At 33.9% G+C, this 19,119-nt stretch overlaps 1 protein-coding gene across 7 annotated transcripts in view; it reads left to right on the top strand.

The window, feature by feature from the left end:
- ttc39a (tetratricopeptide repeat domain 39A) overlaps positions 1-17,693 on the top strand; it is a 48,827-nt gene extending 31,134 nt beyond the window's left edge. For 6 of the 7 annotated variants that reach the window (XM_068223118.2, XM_002663097.7, XM_073910168.1 and 3 more), the window contains 11 exons: positions 109-174; positions 1,920-2,028; positions 2,790-2,857; positions 3,833-3,892; positions 4,084-4,245; positions 5,354-5,445; positions 5,762-5,882; positions 6,254-6,365; positions 9,981-10,095; positions 10,382-10,498; positions 13,054-17,693. In XM_068223118.2, the coding sequence (XP_068079219.1) occupies positions 109-174; positions 1,920-2,028; positions 2,790-2,857; positions 3,833-3,892; positions 4,084-4,245; positions 5,354-5,445; positions 5,762-5,882; positions 6,254-6,365; positions 9,981-10,095; positions 10,382-10,498; positions 13,054-13,171 (1,140 nt within the window). In that variant the 3' untranslated portion in view covers positions 13,172-17,693. The remainder of the gene's footprint in view (positions 1-108; positions 175-1,919; positions 2,029-2,789; positions 2,858-3,832; positions 3,893-4,083; positions 4,246-5,353; positions 5,446-5,761; positions 5,883-6,253; positions 6,366-9,980; positions 10,096-10,381; positions 10,499-13,053) is intronic. The other variant, XR_012384188.1, reaches the window with a different exon arrangement.
- Positions 17,694-19,119: the final 1,426 nt, after the last annotated feature.

Below are 19,119 nucleotides of genomic sequence, written 5' to 3'. Positions count from 1 at the left end.
TGTTTTCTTGCGTCTTACAATTTACCCAGAGCATTTATGAATCCTAGCATTAAGTTCACTGAGGACAAGGCTTGTGTTTTCTCAACCCCTCACCTGTGCTTCCCCCAGATGCTGTCGTTGTTGCCAACGCGGACTCTCAGATTGTTGGAATTTGTGGGCTTTTCTGGTAACAAAGTGAGTATTGTGTTGTACTAAGCTTAGTTTGGCTCTGCTCATATTTGGCGTGTACAAATGAAATTGCATCTGAGTTTGGTTATTTTTTCTTTCTGTCTGTCTGAGTAATAAAAGTGTTTTATGCTTGTGTGAATGTATAGGGAAGCACACAAGTGTGAATGATTTCTGTGTGTTATATATATATATATAACAATAATTCCGTCAGAAATTCAACATCCTCCACATTTTTCATCTGTTTGCGTAGTAGAGTAAATGGTTAGGAGATTTTTATTTTGGAGGAACTATAATGTTTTTGTTTTTTTTGTACAATGGACATCTGATGGACACTGAATTAGAGAACACATTTACTTTCACTTTATATTCATTTTATTTTATTTTAAAACATTTATGAAATGTTAGTTGGCACTTGATCATACTAGTAGACCAGTGTTTTACAAAATAAACAACAGCAATGAATTTAGCATAAGGAAAGATTACTGAACCTTTCTAAGTGAACGTTGCAATGTGGCATGTGGCCATGAGTGGTGAGAATATGTGCTTTGCATTTTACTCATCCAAGTGCACACACACACACCATGAACACACACCTGAAGCAGTACACTGAAAAAAGTGTTGCATGCAGAACTGTTGCAAACAATTTATTTGTGTTGAATTTAAACAAACAAATTAAGTTTAATAATGTTCAACTTAATTTGTTTGTTTAAATTCAACACAAATAAATTGTTTACAACCACTTAACGTAAAAAAATTGAGTAAATCCAAGGAATCATCTTTGAATTATTTTTTTCAGTGTAGGCATTTATGGAATCAGTGCCTTGCTCAAGTGACTGACCTCAGCTGTGGCTTTAAGGGTCATTCACTCTCACCACAGACAATTTATGGTCACTTTTGATTACAAAACCAACTCTAAACCCTTAGGCTATGGCTGCCCCAGTCAGATACAGTTCCAGTAGTGTTTCCACATGAACCTGGAATAGCACGGTATGATTACTCAGTTCTCTAGAACCACAGTCTGGAAATCTAGGCATGGTTTGACAGTTGTGCTAAACCATGCTGGACTAGATCATTGATTGTGTGTATAACATCACCACTCTACTGAAGAGTGCCATTTATTTATTGATTTTATTGTTTTTTAACAAAGTAGAAAATCATCATATCGCTGTTTATATTACACTTACATTACCAAGGCAACGAATGGCACATTTGTATTACATTCCAAATAGTTGCTTTAGCAGCACCACAGAGGAAAATGAAACTGTTTCCATGCTGACTGGACCAGATAGCCATGGAATGGTTAAGCAAACAGAACCACATGGCCTGATAGTGGAAAAGGGGCTAATATGTACCCTTCCAGTTTCTTCCACTGTTACTTTATTTTTTAGGGGAGTTTACGAAGTTAGAGACATTATAAGGTATTCTAGAAATTACAGATTTAAATGACCAGTTTCTTTTGCTCTGACTAAATGGTTCATACCTTTGACTTTTTATCTGGACAGCCTGCTTCAGTCACTTTGGAAAAGCCGACCGTCATGAAAAATCTGATTAAATAGGATTTGTCAGATCAGATCATTAAGGAATTTAAGAGTCTATTCACTCATTTTGATCAGTGTTTATATATGTAACTCATGAGATATGCTTAAATTCTCTTTCAATTCTCTTCACTTATGTTAGGATTACTTCAAATAGGACCTCAAAATGTAGGAAACTGTTGTTTAATTCTGATCTCCTCTGTGTATTTGTTTTAGGAGTTTGGTCTTGAGCAGCTCCAGGAGGGCTGTTCTGAGCACACGTTTAGGTCTTTCCTGTGTAACATGTTGTTGCTCTGCTACCACACCTTCATGAGCTTCATTCTGGGTAAGAGGAGACATTTCATAAATTACATTTTTTTAAATTAATTTTCTTTCATTTTTATTCTCAAAAAATGTTACACTTTTGTCAGATACTGGAATGCGCACATATGTATTAGCATACATTCATCAACATGTACTTTACATTCTTAGATGTGCACATGCAGGCATATTATATACATAGGAATGGAGAACAAATAAAAGTATACAAAAATGGAAAGAAAAAACTACAAAGCAAATTAACTGGGAAGAAAAACTATGTACATGTTGGGGGTTTTCAGTTATATGCAAATTTGAACTAAAAATACAATCTGAGATGTTGCATAATTGATCCATTTTCCTGCATAATTGTTCAATTTTCTGATTTACAAATCCTGTCATTTGCTTTCTATCTTTTTTTTATTTTTTTATTTTATAAATGCTTGTTGTGATTTTCATACATGCATATATATACATGGTCATCCTTTTTATGGTAACTTTTTTTACATCCACCAACAGAATACATTTGAAAAAAACAACTCTTGTTAGTAATTACTGAGGTATCCATCCATAAAAAAATACTATCAAAGTATATTGTAAATTTAAAGACATTTTATAAGGCATTCTGTGTTTCTTTCTTAAAGTCTTTAATAACAGATCAGTCCCAGAAAATATGATTGGGATTTGCATTTTGGTTCCCACATGAATTGCATTTTCAATTCATAAGTGGCAGATCAGATGTAACACTGTTGTTTTGTTTCTCCTTGGGTTTATCTGTTTGTCCTTCAGGCACTGGAGAGGGGGATGTGGAAGATGCAGAAAAACTGCTTCAGCCTTATCTGAAAAAGTATCCGAAGGTACATATCTGACCATTTTTTCCTATATTTTGAGGGATATTTAATTTCAAGTAGTGTGTGATATATTTGTTTGAGAATATAAAGGTTTCAGAAATAAAAGTACACAATAAGTGGAGTAAATGCTGTAAATCTAATCTTAATTTCTGCACAAACACATGCAGGTTTGTAAAAGATTTGCATCATTTCCTGCATGTTTTCAAACTATTTCATAACTTTAACAAGAGGCGATTCAAACATAAATTAATGTAAATTAATTAATTAATTAAACCGCTATCATAATATTATTTAACAATATGTTGCTCTTTTTGGATTCTCGGAAGTGATAGAAATTAAAAATGTAAATCAGGAAACGTGTTGGGACCATTGTTTTTGACCATTGTCATAGACCATTAAAAATGGTCTATGTTCAACAATGGCTGTATGTGAACATTTTTTTTTTTTAATTTAGTATTAATTATTGAGGCCTAGAAGATTTTAATCACTGTTGTCGACAGGTTAAGAAGACATCCTTTTTTTGTGTGCTGCAAAAATTAACTTATGAATGATTAGGAGAAATCACAACAACCCTTCTGACCAATCAGAGCAGAGTAGGATCTTTTAAAAGAGGGGTTTTAGAGAGTCCAAATTCCTTAAAGAACTATTCCAGACACTAAGATAAGAGCTGATGCATGCATTTATATTATGAAAAGATATATACAGTACATATGCAGTATATATTATACTGTATATATTATTTTATATATTATACTTGTATTTAAACCTACTGTAGAAAATTGGACATCTTTAAAATACAATTAGTACATTAAGAACATTTAAACATTAGCACTTTAAAAAGTGAAAAGCCTTAAACATTATTAAAATCTTCTTGAAACTTCAGCTGAAAATTATGTTATTGTATATAATGAGCAGTTTATTGTTCTAAAATAGTGGAGTATTAATTTAATATTTGTATAAAATTTGATGTGTTCTTGTCAGGGATCCATTTTCCTGTTCTTCGCTGGTCGAATAGAGGAAATTAAAGGAAATCTGGATGCTGTAAGTAATTATATAATGCATAAAGAGTTTGAGTATTCTTGCAATTTTTTTATAAATAGTTTTTTACATTTTATTATTATTGTTGTTATTATTAACAACACATTACTTTATTTCTTATATTTAAGTATACTTTAAGCGTAATTCTTGTGCCAGCATGCATGTGTGTTCATATGCATGTTCTTGTTCTTAAGGCTATCAAGCGTTTTGAGGAGTGTTGTGAAGCTCAGCAGGACTGGAAACAGTTCCATCACATGTGTTACTGGGAGCTGATGTGGTGCTTCACCTACAAAAGGCACTGGAAGATGGCCTACTTCTACGCAGACCTGCTCAGTAAAGAAAACAACTGGTCTAAGGTGAAAGGCTGAAATACACGGTTGACTGGAGGTTGTTTGTGTAAAAAATGGCTGTTCCCGCCATTCAGAATTGAATAATTAGTTTATCTTTGAATTAGAAAACATGAAGTAGAAATTGAATTGAAATATGAATTAAAGAATTAAAAGTGGACGATACACTATTGGAGCCCGAAGTCTATAAGTTTTATGCATTGAAAACACTCTGCACTAAATGTCATGAAGTTTATCAAGAAAATATAGGAATAATTTAAAAAATTTGATTAGAATTTAATTTCAAATAACTCTTTTCTATTTTAATATAATTTAATATTGCTTTTTAATATAAGATAATAAACGCTAGTCTATTCCTGTAATGACAGCCAAATTTTCAACTGCCTTTTTAATAAAATGATCGTTTATAAATCATTTTAATATTTGATTGTATATATATATATCAAATGTGTGTGTGTGTATATATATATATATATATATATACACACACACACACACACACACACACACACACACACACACACACACACACACTAACACACACACATTAAATATTACTTAGTACTAGTCAGTACAAGCCAAATCAGGAGCAAATCTAACAAACTTATAAGTAAAATTCAAGAGAAACAAAACAATAATACAATTTTGTTGAAAATATTCACTTTATAATTTGTTTTTGCAATATTTTGCATGAATATAAATGTATTATGTTGTTTATTTCTAAAGATGTTCAGTGACTAAAATATTATTTTAATGAATTTATCTGTTTAATAAATCTGTTTTGTTTAAATGCATCAAAATATATGACCTAAATTCACTAAGAAATTGATACAAATATTAATTTTTAAAATGGGGTCTACTCGTTTAAGCTGAGTACTGTACATATACTTATTTTATAGTCAGTTTTAGTATCTAATAATTATATCAGTTTGTATATTTGAATTGAGTTGAAGCTTTTGCTGTAAGTTAAAAAGCTCTGCTGATGTAATGTGAATGGTGGTTGAGGACAATTAATCTCCCACCAGGGTATTTGTGTTTACCGTGCAGTTTGGAACTCATTGCTCTTTTTTTTTTTTTTTTTTTTTCCTTTTTTCTCTCACACGCACTTTTTCTTCAGGCCACATATGCGTATATGAAAGGTGCTTACCTCAGCATGCTGAGTCGAGAGGAATGCCAGCCGTTCGGGGAGAATGAAGTGGCTTTGTTTAGGTAATGGCAAGGGAATGGTGCGCGTGAGCATGTACATTTTTGTTTGAGTCTTTTTTGGATGTTTTTAAGGATGCAATCGCATGATTAAACACTAGTCTTTAAATCAGATCAAGTCAGATAAAAAAAAATGCTTACCTGCACTGTAATGTATACCAGTAAACCTAAACTGCAATGTCATTCAGTTCAAACAAGCATTGCAAAAACCTAATATATTGGATGCAATTGGAGCCCATCTTCTTGCTAATATAAATAGACGTTTGATATGCATGCATTGAACTTTATTAAAATCTAATCTGACCTTTTTTGCACTTTTCAGGCAAGTTCCCAGTCTAAAGCAAAAAATTGCTGGGAAATCGCTGCCCACAGAGAAGTTTGCTATTAGAAAAGCCAGACGCTATAATACTGATAATGTCATTCCTCTTCCTGCACCTCCACTGGTCAGTGTTCACTATTATAAAGATTCTGCAATCTGTGTGTTTTTTTATATTGTCTTATTTACATAGTTCATACAGGAAGTGTTCTTGCATCCCTGGCCGTTGTGTCTTAATCTGTTTAGAGTAATGTTCAGATGAGTTAAACCTAATGGTGTTCTATGTCTATAAACATACTTCCTGTTCTATTCCATTGTGCTTCTTATTCTATTTTTAAATGCTAGATGTCCTGTGTGAACGCCACTTTAATTAACAAAGAATAAGGAATTACACCATCCTGATTTTTGTAATCCCTTTGCAAAATAAACAATAGGAAACACCTGGAGGAGACACAGTATTCGATTTGCACTCATTGTGTGGGTATGTTTGCACGATAGGAGATGATGTATATCTGGAACGGCTACACTGTGATCGGGAAGCACAAGGACCTGACAGAGGGCATGCTGAAGACATTGGATGAGGCCCAGCAGACGCTTGAGCAAACTCCAAGTAAGTTCCCACCTCACAAAATGCAGCACCACTTACAGTTGAAATCAGAATGATTAAACCCACTTTAAAATGTTTTTCTTTTTAAAATATTTCCCAAATGATGTTTAACAGAGCAAGGAGATTTTCACATTATGTCTAATATTTTTTTTCTAGGGAAAGTCTTATTTGTTTTATTTCGGCTGAAATAAAAGCAGTTTTTAATTTGTTAAACATTTTAAGGTCAAAATGATTAGCCTTTTTAAGCTATATTGTGTTTCGATAGTCTACAGAACAAACCATCGTTATACAATAACTTGCCTAATTACTCTATCCTGCCTAGTTAACCTAATTAACCTAGTTAAGCCTTTAAGTCCTTTAAGTCAAGCCAGTTAAGCCACTTCAAGCTGTGTAGAAGTGTCTTGAGAAATATCTGGTCAAATATTAATTATGGTCATCAGGGCAAAGATAAAATTAATTAGTTATTAGAAATGAGTTATTAAAACTATTATGTTTAGAAATGTGTTGGAAAAAAGTCTTCTCTCTGTTAAACAGAAATTAGGGAAAGTGACAAAAAGTGTAGCTGGGAATTTATTTGGGAATTGTATAATGTTCTGACTTTTTTTATATTATTTGTGCACAAGGGCTGGGAGTCTAATAATTGATTCATCAAATTCCAGGTATTTAGAATCAAGAGTCAGTTCTATAAAGGGGAATCATCCTTCCCTCATGTACTTATGTCAGTTTAAAAAGCTCATTTATAATTAGACTTTTGCTTGCTAATAATCTGAGGTATATACTATAGATTGAATTGAATTTTATTTGACAGATTTTAGACAAGCTGTACAAAAATACAAATATCCCATACATTTTGAAATAAAAATTGTCGAGGATAAAAACACATCAAAGCCCTGGGCTTGTTTCCATTGCGGTCTCGCTGTTAAATAAAACAAAGTATGGCTTCAAAATACAGATGATGCATAAAATAAAAAGTACCTCCACATTTTAAAACAGAAACAAAGTAATTCTCAAATACATTCCTTCTTTCATTCATTTTTCTTTTTGGCTTAGTCCCTCTGTTAATTAGGGGTTGCCACAGCGGAATGAACCGTCAACTTATTCAGCATATATTTTACGCAGTGGATGGCCTTCCAGCTGCAACTCTATTCACAATCAAGTAACATATCAAATAAAACATCATCATCCACCATGCAAACTAATTATCCTCATCAAGCAACCATCTTTTGATAGCTTTTTTAAACCTCCTCAAGTCTTTTATTTTCTTGATCGATTGATCGATTGATTGATTGCACATGTATATAAAAACATATTTTCCCCACTAGACTTCTAAATTTTAAATAAACAAATATTAAAATCCCAACCCCTAGTACTGTATGAATGCTGTTGCCTCACCATTTGAAAATAGTTCACCAAATAACTAGGAACCGCATTATTAAACCTTGTACGTACCATTCCCAGTTTTAAAATACATACTCTATTACTATTAGATGTCACCTATGCTATTGCTGTCAATTGGAAGGAATGCGTCAATAGAGCCACCATTTTGCTACAGGCTAGCGGTCCTTTGAAATGAATGTGGGACCAAGGTGCAGTGGTGGACTGGCCATCCGAAGCAATGATATATACACACATATATATATATATATATATATATATATATATATATATATATATATATATATATATATATATATATATATACATTCTAACGGAGAAAGAGATTCGTTGGTGAATGAATCTCCGTTATGAATGATTCGTGTGAACCATTGAAATCCTTGTGTCTCAATGTGCATGCTATACACCTTTTTATTCTAAATAAAATCTAAATGTTTTAATATACAGTAATTTAGAGTGGAAAGTGTGAACATTGAGGTGCAGGCACTGTTATCGGGCACCCTTATGAGTTACATTTCAAAGAAAGAATCATTAGCCAACAATAATACAAGTTTCTGGCATCAGCATCTTGTTGTCCTATTTAACTCACATTTTCGCTGATTTTCTTCAACAAAAGCATAAGCTAGCAAATTGGTGCTACTTTGCCTTATAGTCAGTGCAGCAAGTGACTGTATAATCCTCAATAACAATCAAGCATGTTGAGATTAGCAACCGGTCTTGACTAAGTGCGGTTGAATGACTTCAGTCCTGGGAGCACTGCACAAATATGGCGGCATTATTGACGCATGCTCTGGGCCCGTATGTGATATCTAATGTATATCCATGATTCTTATGGATGGTTTACTATAGACTATAAACGGCACACTAGCGCACATGCATTTTAGACACACCATGTTAGCGCTCTGTACATGCATTAAATGACGTTGATCTCTGTAGCTTATGAATTGCTGACAGGGTTTAAGAATGAACTTAAGAGGAATCACAACAGCAGTGAGGAATAATTCCAGAAGCAGTAATCCGCTTGTTAAGTGTGACGTCACGCGAAGCGGCTTCCGGGTCCAAGCGCTCTATTCAACTGAATGGGTAGACTCATGAAATGGTAATAATAAACGTTTACAAAGCGATTTAATGCTTTTGAAAATGACGATCGCAGTATATATGTCCATGCATAATATCCGATGGCCAGAAAGAGATTATTTTTTTTATAAATTGTAAAATTTTTGGTATTTGTTATGCAGCAAGCCTAGAGATTGTTGTGTACACTATGACATTATGTAAAATTAACTTTAATGTGTGATGGGAATAAAACGTGATGATAAACGAATGATTTCTCCACTCAAATGAATGGCGGCTTGGACCCGGAAACAGTATTACATACGTCACAAACACGTCACCACTTAACAAGCGGATTAGAATTAAATAGCCCTAGTGCAACAGTGCAAACACGAGCAATAAGTGTTTGCCTGCAGTTCACTTAGTGGCCAGCGCTGTCGCCAATAACACAGGTTTCTTAATTCTACATGTAATAGTTCTTTTAAATAATAGTTTATCCAAATTATACAATTAAAGGGTTAGTAAAATAAAAGGCTAGTATTATTTACTCACCATCATTTCTTTCCAATCCACTGAGACCTTTTTTCATCTTCAAAACACAAGTTAAGATATTTTATTATCTAAAAGCTCCTTGACCCTTTTTATAGACAACAAGAGTTGTGAGACTTTCAAAATCCTAAAAAGGATCCAAATGCTTTGTCAAAACATTCCATGTGACTTCAGTGGCTGATCTGTCATCATATAAAGCTCCAAGAACACACTTGTACACCAAAAAAACAAACAAACTGTAAAAACAACTTTGACTTTTGTAGTTCACACAAGTGTCCTTGAGCTTCGTGGGATTACAGTTGAAGCACTGAAGTCGCAAAGAATGTTCTGATAATGTTATTGGTTCCTTTTCTGGACATTCCTGGATTCTTGCTGTCTATGGAGGATGAGAGAGATCTCAAATTGTATCTAAGATATATTGTTTAGTGTTCCAAAGATGAACGAAGGGGATTGGAACAACATGAGGGTGAGTTATTAATAACGTAATTGTTATATTTTTGGGGAACTAACCCTTTAATGAATGATCTGATTATTTTTCTGTCGACCAGGAACTGTTAAAAGCATGATTATTTTCATTTCTAAATGTGTAACATAAATGTGTGTGTGTGTGCTTGCCTGCAGGGACTGAGTTCACCACAGATGACCAGTGTGTGGTTAGTTTGCTGAAGGGCCTCTGTCTCAAACACTTGGGTTACAAGGAGGAAGCAGAACATTACTTCACCCTCGTCCTCTGCAAGTCAGTCTTACGCTTTTGCTTCGCAACAAATCACACTGATATGAAAAGAAGTGTTTGTGGTTTCCTCTGTGTAGATTTAAGTAGACATGGCCTAATTTTTTGGTGCAAACTTCTATTGCAAATGCTGAATTGTAAAATCTAATGTAAAACGACATGTTCTGTGATTCCACGATAGAATAAGAGACATTTAATGTTTTAATCTTCGGCATGTCATGGCTAATAGAGATTTGGATCCATAAAAATGGCCTTGCAAATGTTCTCTTTCTCTCGGTTTGTGTTTATACAGTGAGAGTCTGATTAAATATGACCACTACCTGGTGCCCAATGCATTGCTGGAACATGGGTTACTGTGCTTGGAGGAGGGGAGAATAGATGAAGCCATCAAACTTCTGGAGGCCGCAAAGTAAGTTTGTTCTGACAGGGAATCTTTTTTACCTTTTAATTAGCAATGTACACAGTTTGTAGATAGAACCGATTATCAGGAGTCTTGATCAGTTTCCTAAAGGAGGCACAGATACCCTTACAAAGGTGCCGTTTACACTAATGCATTTACACTTAATCATTTATAGGTTACACCAAAGTCCCTTTAAGGCAAGTCATTTTACTCGGCGGCCATCTTTAAAATGCCTTTCGGGCAGTATGCTCAGGCATGCAGTCTGAATGGGGAAACATCAAATTCTATAAAACTGTATGCCAAGCTTACAAATACATTGCACAGTTGGAATCACCAATAATATTATAATTAATAATATAATAACAGAAATGGTTTTATAAGCTTCTTTTATAAATGTTAGAATCAAACAAAATTGGCTTATTTTCTGGTTGCTCAGGTCAATGCACATGCACGCTCGAAAGAAACGAAAACACGACACCAACCTCATTTATGGCTGCTCCACACATGATCATCCTCTGAATAATGCTTTGTTTGATCGCGCTGCTCTACTGAAGTAATTCACAACTTAGTCTTGATGGCGAATCTCCTGCAAAAATGACAGTGATTCTTTGTTTACAAGTTTGTGCGCGTTTGAGTAGTTGCTGTCATGTGATGTGCGTCATCACATGACAGGGTAGACTGTACCTCTCGTTTGTTTCATACAGATTACAAAAGTTTTTAAGAATAGTTGGTTTATGTAATAGTACAGATTTCAAGCTTTATTTGGATATATTTCTTATGTCTGTAAAGCAGGGCTGAATTTGTGTCGGAACACGCTCGATCCAGATCCGACACCTCTGAAATCTGATCCGGCGCCTGATTTTACCGATCCTGGGACTTCTATATTTAGTTTGGGTTCGTTAGCTCAGCATATTAAGCCTACAGCCACAAATTTGGGTGGAAATTTTATTCAGATTTTAAATTTGACAATCAGATTAAAGTGGTAGTTAAAGCTAGCTTTTTTTCAATTAAGACAACTAGTAAAAATAAAGCAATATATACCAAAACCACAGTTTGAGACAGTATTTCATGCTTTTATGACCACTCAATTAGATTACTGTAATGCACACTATGTGGGGAGTGGCAGGTCAGCTATTGCCCTTATACAAATGTTGCAAAATGCTGCAGCACGCCTGTTAACTCGCAAATATGACATTTCCCATGTGTTCACTTTGCTTTATTGGTTGCCAGTGAATTTTAAAATAGAGTTTAAGATTCTTTAATCACTTTTTAAATCTCTAAATGGTCTTGCCCCAAATTATGTCTCTTGTTGAAATCCATATTTTCTATATTCCTTTGTTATTAATGTTGTTAATACATTTTATATTATTGAAAGCCTTTTCATAAGCAATAATATGGCCTCCTGTGACTGCCTTCAGGGTATCCCAAAAAATAGTCAGAAACTTGGCCATTATCATTATTTATCCAATTTAGCATTAATGTATTTTTCAAAGGCTGGGTTATTAAGTAGACAAGGGTTGAATCGGCAATAATAGTTTTGTCGAGGCAGAACATTGTTAGGCTGAAGTGAAATAGGGCTCTAGTCTGATATCAACATGTTATAATACTGTGTATCAGTTATTCTGCGTATTAGTTCAGAAGAAACAAAAAGCCCCACCTTATATCTCTGAACTAATACACCCCTATAAGCCCAGGTTTTAGGTAATTTAGCTATATTTTATCTTGTATTTTATATACTAGTATGCTTATTTTGTTGGATATTTCTGTACATCACTTTGGCTCACTTCTGTGTTTTTAAAGTGCTCTATAATTAAAATTTTGACTTAACTTGACTGATGGTTAAAGGTCCAGTGAAATTAAAATACAAGTTTTTAGATGTTAGTTTCAGTCTGTTAGTTTTAAAAAAATCTATAATCTAGTGTGCTTCAAAATTTGCGTTAGGAAAATATAAACCTAATATAAACATCTAAAGCTTTGTTTCCTAAACCTTGCAGTTTGTCTCCTCCACCTAAACGGATCAACAATTTTCTCATGTCACCTCATACTTCAGTTTTTTATCAAATCTTTACCAATCAAATGCTCTCTAGTGTTCGACATGCCCCGCCCCCTTCAAGACACTTCTCATTTACTTTTTATTTGATGCACTCGAGCTCATCCACTCTCATTTGCAGAGCTGTGATAAAATACAAACATTATTGGCTGTTTTTTAAACAGGGGCTATTCTATGTCCCACCCTCTCTTCATTTTTCAGTCGAGATTACGTCAAGCATCGAATAAAATTAAAAAAATCACATTCCAAAGCATTTCACGAGACCTTTAACCAATTAAAATTTGATTTTGCGTAAATGTAAATATTAAATTACTTTTGAATATTCCAAAGTGTAGCTTTAAAGTAGCTAGTATTTCTATACAGATAAGTAAAAAAAAGTAACAGGTAAGTGATAAATATTGCTTTTGGCCAATTTTTTTCTTTATATAATTCCAAAAACTATTGTTGTATCCTTAGATTTTATATGTCATGTCATTTGCCCTTATTAGTTCTGAACCATGTTTTTTTTTTCTAGACAAAACTACAAGAACTACTCCATGGAATCCCGAACACACTTCCGGATTCAGGCAGCTCTACATAAGGCCCGAGGCACAGCTGTGAACGGATACCATTCCTCACCTTCCAGCCCTTAACACTTAGGGTTTCCGCTGGGTCACAGCAACTAAGATCAGGCTTGACATGGGTTGCCAAATGCCCTGAGAGGGACTAACAGAGTACATGACCCAAACCGAGCTTATAGTGACGTCTCCTTGATTAAATAACGCATACAGAGATTTTTACTGTACATGGACAACAGCTGCATGAATATGTCACGTCAAGTGCCATGCAATTTAGCCAAGACCCAGAAATGACATCATGCTGTTGTGATGTCATGAAAATAACATCATGCTTTTAGAATATTGTACTTGTGTTGTTAATAGGGAGGATGACGATAATGATATGAAACACAATGTTAGGAGTGTAACAGTATGCATATTCATTCATTCATTTCTTTTCCTTAAGCTTAGTCTCTATTTTAGAGATTGCCACAGCGGAATGAACCGCCAACTATTCCGGCATATGTTTTACGCAGCGGATGCCCTTCCAACCGCAACACAGTACTGGGAAACACCCATACACACTCATTCACACACATTTATACACTACAGCCAATTGAGTTTATTCAGTTCACCTATGCCACATGTCTGTGGATTGTGGGGGCAACTGCAGCAGCTGGAGGAAACCCACGTTGACACGGAGAGAACATGCAAACTCCTCACAAAAATGCTTACTGTTTCAGATGGGACTTGAACCAGCGACTTTCTTGCTGTGAGGCAACAGTGCTAACCACTGAGCCACCGTGCTGCCATGCATATTCATAGTGAACAAATTTAGTTATGGGTCTTTTGGTTCAGAATGCATAAGAACTGAACAAATACAGTGTTGTTTTAACCATAGTACATGATAAACTTTTAGTTTTATATTAATCAGTTATGGGTTCATTCTGCTGTGGCGACCCCTGATAAATAAGTGACTAAGCCAAAAGAAAATGAAAGAAGGAATGAACCAGTAATGATTCTTATATACTATAAATGATCTTTTAGTGTCAAGTTGTAAAGTAAAGTTGGCTTTATTGTCATTTCAGCAATATACAGTGGAGTACACAGTGAAACAAAGCAATATATTTTTTTTCTAGACAAAACAGGACCAAGGTGCTACATCAAACAACATAAATTGACAACATAACACAGGACTAAACACTAGGGTTGCACGGTTTACCAGTACTATGGTAGTATCGCAATACTATGGCTCCAAAATACTGACGGTGCCACTGTAGTTTGTAAACAGTAGTATCATTATTAATGATTTATCTACAACAGATAATGTTGCATGTTTAAAAGTCACTAAATCCTCACACATTTGCAACAAAAAAAAAAAAAAAACATTTTATTTGAATAATCTGTAGAGCCTTTTAAGGTTACAAAACTGTGTAGAATTTGCTCTTTTAATGGTAGCCTATTGCACGTTTTCTAACGCTTCAGTTCGAACGCACATCTGAATCGGTTAATTTCTGTTCCTATCAATATGATTTAGTAGCTGCATCTAGGGATGCAACGATTAGAGGTTTTGATTGTACAATTATAGTTTGAGGAATAATCACGGTTATCACCATTATTATGCGTTCTTTTATTTCAAAATCACATGAAAACTTCTTATATTTTAAAGTGTTATCAGTTACCATTTTATACAGCACAAAATAACAATTTTATACTGAAAATAAATGACAGAACAAAATAAATGAATAAATAAATAAATAGTTTTGTCTAATGTAAATTTACGCATTATGTTAGTTAAGTATTTCCCTTTTAAATAGAATAAATGTAGTCAAAGACTGCTGAACCTCTTTCTGAAAGGCACTAATTTGCACGCAAACCATGGCCTCCATTGGAATTGACGAACTTGTGCACGTAAAAGATGGCAATGTGTGTGCGTACTGTTTACAAGCCCAAAACTTTAAACTAGTGAACAGTTGGCATAGCTTTAATTTGCTGCAGTTTGGTTCCATGCAGAAATACGGTGCCGAGAAACCTTTTTGATTAATTAACCTTGTCAAATTAAACCGGGGTGAGATTGGATTGTTACCTGATTAGACTGGCTGAAAAATATATATATAAAAAAAAAAAGCAACAGGAAACATTAAAACAATTTTTGACCACGTCATATAGGCTAATTTTGTTGGAAAAATTTCATTTGGTATAATTTGTATATTTATTTTAATAGATTTTGTTTATTTTGTAGATAACTGACTTACAAAAAAAGAATGAATACATTTTAAGTGAAGTGAGGTGCAAATAATACTTTTTGGCCATAAGGGAGTTATAAATTAAATTCAAGCAGGCCAATTATTTCTTAAAATATAATATTTCTGACAATTTTCTTTATAATTTGAGTTACAGTTGAAGTCAGAATTTTTAGCCCCCCTGAATTATTTTCCCCGTTTAATTTTTAAAAACAGAGATTTTTTTCAACACATTTCTAGAAATAATAGTTTTAATAACTCAGCTCTAATAACTGATTTATTTTATCTTTGCCATGATGACTAAAAAATATTTGACTAGATATTTTTCAAGACACTTCTATATAGCTTAAAGTGACATTTAAAGCCTTAACTAGGTTAGTTAGGTTAACTAGGCAGGTTAGGGTAATTAGGCAAGTTATTGTATAACGATTGTTTGTTCTGTAGACTATAGAAAAAAATAGCTTAAAGGAGCTAATAATCTTGTCCCTAAAATGGTGTTTAAAAAATAAAAAACCTGCTTTTAATCTAGCCAAAATAAATCAAATAAGACTTTCTTCAGAAGAAAAAATATTATCAGACATACTGTAAAAATTTCCTTGCTCTGTTAAACATTATTTGGGAAATATTTGAAAAAGAAAAAAGAAAATTCAAAAGGGGGCTAATAATTCTGACTTCAACTGTATAAATTACAGTATTTCAATACTACTTGGTATCATGATACTGGTATCGCGACAGCCCTACTACACTACTATAAAACTTTATAAGAATGTAATAAAATAAGATAAACTAAAATAAATAAGAATAAGAGCACAAAGTGCTTTCAGTTCATAATAAATAGTAATTCATTATACATTATTCCACGCACCTTAAATCCAGTAATAACAATCTTTGTGTTATTTTTGATCAATCTTTAAATTAATTTATTTGTTTTAGCATAAAATAAACAGAAAAAAAGCTATTTATGTTTTTAATGTTTTCCCATTGTACCAAACTCAGGTACAAACTTTCAGTTTTGTGTACTGTTACACCCCTACATGATCTAGAATATTGTCGATCAGAATTAGGAATCAGAATTAGGAAATAAGGCCATCTGTAAATCATTATTGGCTGCTTTCAGAGCTCTTATTGGTAATGCTCTCCATTATTGGTCACCTTGTGACATCAGCAGCCTAGACATGTCTGTGACCGACAGCGAACCACTTTATTTGGATTTACATATGCACAAATATTAGTTTACTTTTAACCTTTGGAGTTTAAATAGGTTATAAAATAAACCTATTCTTCAGAGGTCATGAATGTGTGTTTTGATATCATGGGTTACTCTTTGATTAGAGTAATGTGGCCTTGTCAAATCTCATGCACAGGATTACTTTGTGTACATTTATCTTTGTGCACATATTCAGTTTTAGAAGTGTCTTTAAAAAAAGAGAAAACAAGCATCTTCATGAAAACAAAAATCAGAATGTAAACTGGAAGATTTGTTTAGTGTTGTCGGGTTTATTAGTTTCTATTTATTCAATATTATGGCGTGTTTCAAAAATGTCCCGTTTTAAGTGGGCAGCTGAATGTGTCTTTTAGAAAGGCAGTCTCCTTCATGTGGACTCAGTCCAGATCCTACTTACGCTCAAACAAACAAGTCTTTTAGATACATGCAGGACAGGCTGGCATGTCAGCACCAGCCAACGCGAGCAATGCATTGACAACCACTGCAGCCTTACACTAGGAAAAGAAAGAAAAACCGAGCTGCTTGAGCACAGAGGATTGTACTTTGTTCTCTGTGTGAATGTTACTTGATGGAGCTTTTCCCCATAGCATGGAGCTCCAGTAACTAAACACAGCATAGTCCTTAGATACTGCAAAGGCTTGTGCTTTATAAACTTATCCCCGAATAGTTCAATAGCGTCAATGGGTATTAATCCTTCTGCAGTGTTATCTTTACAGTGCCTGTTTTATGGGATCCAGTCTACCAAAGATGAATTCACCTCATCAGATCAAATGTGCCCAAAAATGTTTTAATGAATGTAGTTTTCATTGTAATGGTTGTTTCCCCCTCATTCTTACTGATTTCAGTTGATTGCAGTGGTTTCAAATTCAATTCCTGGAGGGCCGCTGCTCTGCACAGTTTAGCTCCAACCATTATTAACTCACACCTGCTTAAAAGTCTCTACATTAGCTGGATCAGCTGTGTTTGATTAGGGTTGTGCAGAGCTGTGGCCTTCCATGAATTGAGTTTGAGACCAATGTTTTCCAGGCTTTGGGCTATAGAGGTCAGCAAATCCTGTGTGTGGTGCATGGCTATTGTGTAAACACATTCCTGTAAATACTAAATTTGCATTTTCTAATTTAAAATTAAAGTATATAATAGCATTCCAAAAGACATCTCCTTTGATTTTCTTTCTTGAGCTTTAGGGGACTTTCTTAAAGAGATTTCCCAGAAATGAGTTCAAGAGTTATAGTCTTCTGTGGAATATGAAAGGAAGTGCTTGGCAGTAATGAATCACTTTGATTACATGGAAATGTGTTTTGTTCTATAAAGATCTGATAAAGGCACAGTGGTTAACATTGTCACCTCACAGCAAGAAGGTCGCTGATTCGAGTCCCGGCTGGGCCAGTTGGCATTTCTGCATGGAGTTTGCATGTTCTCCCCAAGTTCATGTGGGTTTCCTCGGGGTGCTCCGGTTACCCCCACTGACATGCGCCATAGGGGAATTGAATAAGCTAAATTGGCCTTAGTTTATGAGTGTGTGAATTTGATGGTGTTATGGGTGTTACCCAGTACTGGGTTGTGGCTGGAAGGCCATCCGCTGTGTAAAACATATGCCGGAATAGTTGGCGGTTCATTTGGCTGTGGCGACTGCTGATAAATAAGTGACAAAGCCAAAGTAAAATTAACAAATGAATGATCTTTAAATACTATTGATTTTTAGTACTTTGTTGATGATGAATAAAAATTAATTATACATGTTTCCACAAACCTTAAATCCAGTAATAAAATAACATTTTTGTTGTAGTTTTAATTAGAGTAAAAACAAAGTCTCATCTTTCAAATGATTTTACTATTTTTGTCTTTTTTTTTTTTTGCCAAATATGTGAGAACATGCAAACTCAACACAGAAATGCCAACTGACTTTCTTTTTTGAGCTTTAAGGGGGCTTTTTTAAAGAGTTTACCCAGAAATTAGTTAAAGAGTTATAGTCTTGACAGTAATTAGTCGCTTTCAATTTGATAAAGTGTCAACTAAAAATAGTACCATTCAGAGTGAAATAAAATGTTATAAAACATCTATATCCACCAATTATTCTTATTCCTCTGAAGTTAAAACATTGGAATGGTATTGTCTAAATAAAATATATAAACACATACAGTTAAAGTCAGAATTTAGATTTTTTTTTCTTTTTTTAAATTTTTCTGAAATTATGTTTAACAGAGCAAGTAGATTTTAACAGTATGTCTGATAATATTTTTTCTTCTGGTAAAAATCTTATTTGTTTTATTTAGACTAGAATAAAAGCAGTTTTTAGTTTTTTAAAAACCATTTTAAGGTCATAATTACTGGCCCTTTTAAGCTATTTTTTTTTTTTGATAGTCTACAGAACAAACCATCGTTATACAATAACTTGCCTAATTAACCTATCCTGCCTAGTTAACCTAATTAACCTAGTTAAGCCTTTAAATGTCACTTTAATCTGAATACTAGTTTCTTGAAAAATATCTAGTAAAACATTATTTACGGTCATCATTATACTGTCATGTTATTAAAGATAAGTTATTAAAACTATCGTGTTTAGAAATGTTGAAAAA

This window comes from Danio rerio, chromosome 8, assembly GCF_049306965.1.
Source record: "Danio rerio strain Tuebingen ecotype United States chromosome 8, GRCz12tu, whole genome shotgun sequence".
Classification (NCBI taxonomy): domain Eukaryota; kingdom Metazoa; phylum Chordata; class Actinopteri; order Cypriniformes; family Danionidae; genus Danio; species Danio rerio.
This window is presented reverse-complemented; position numbering and strand designations above follow the sequence as displayed.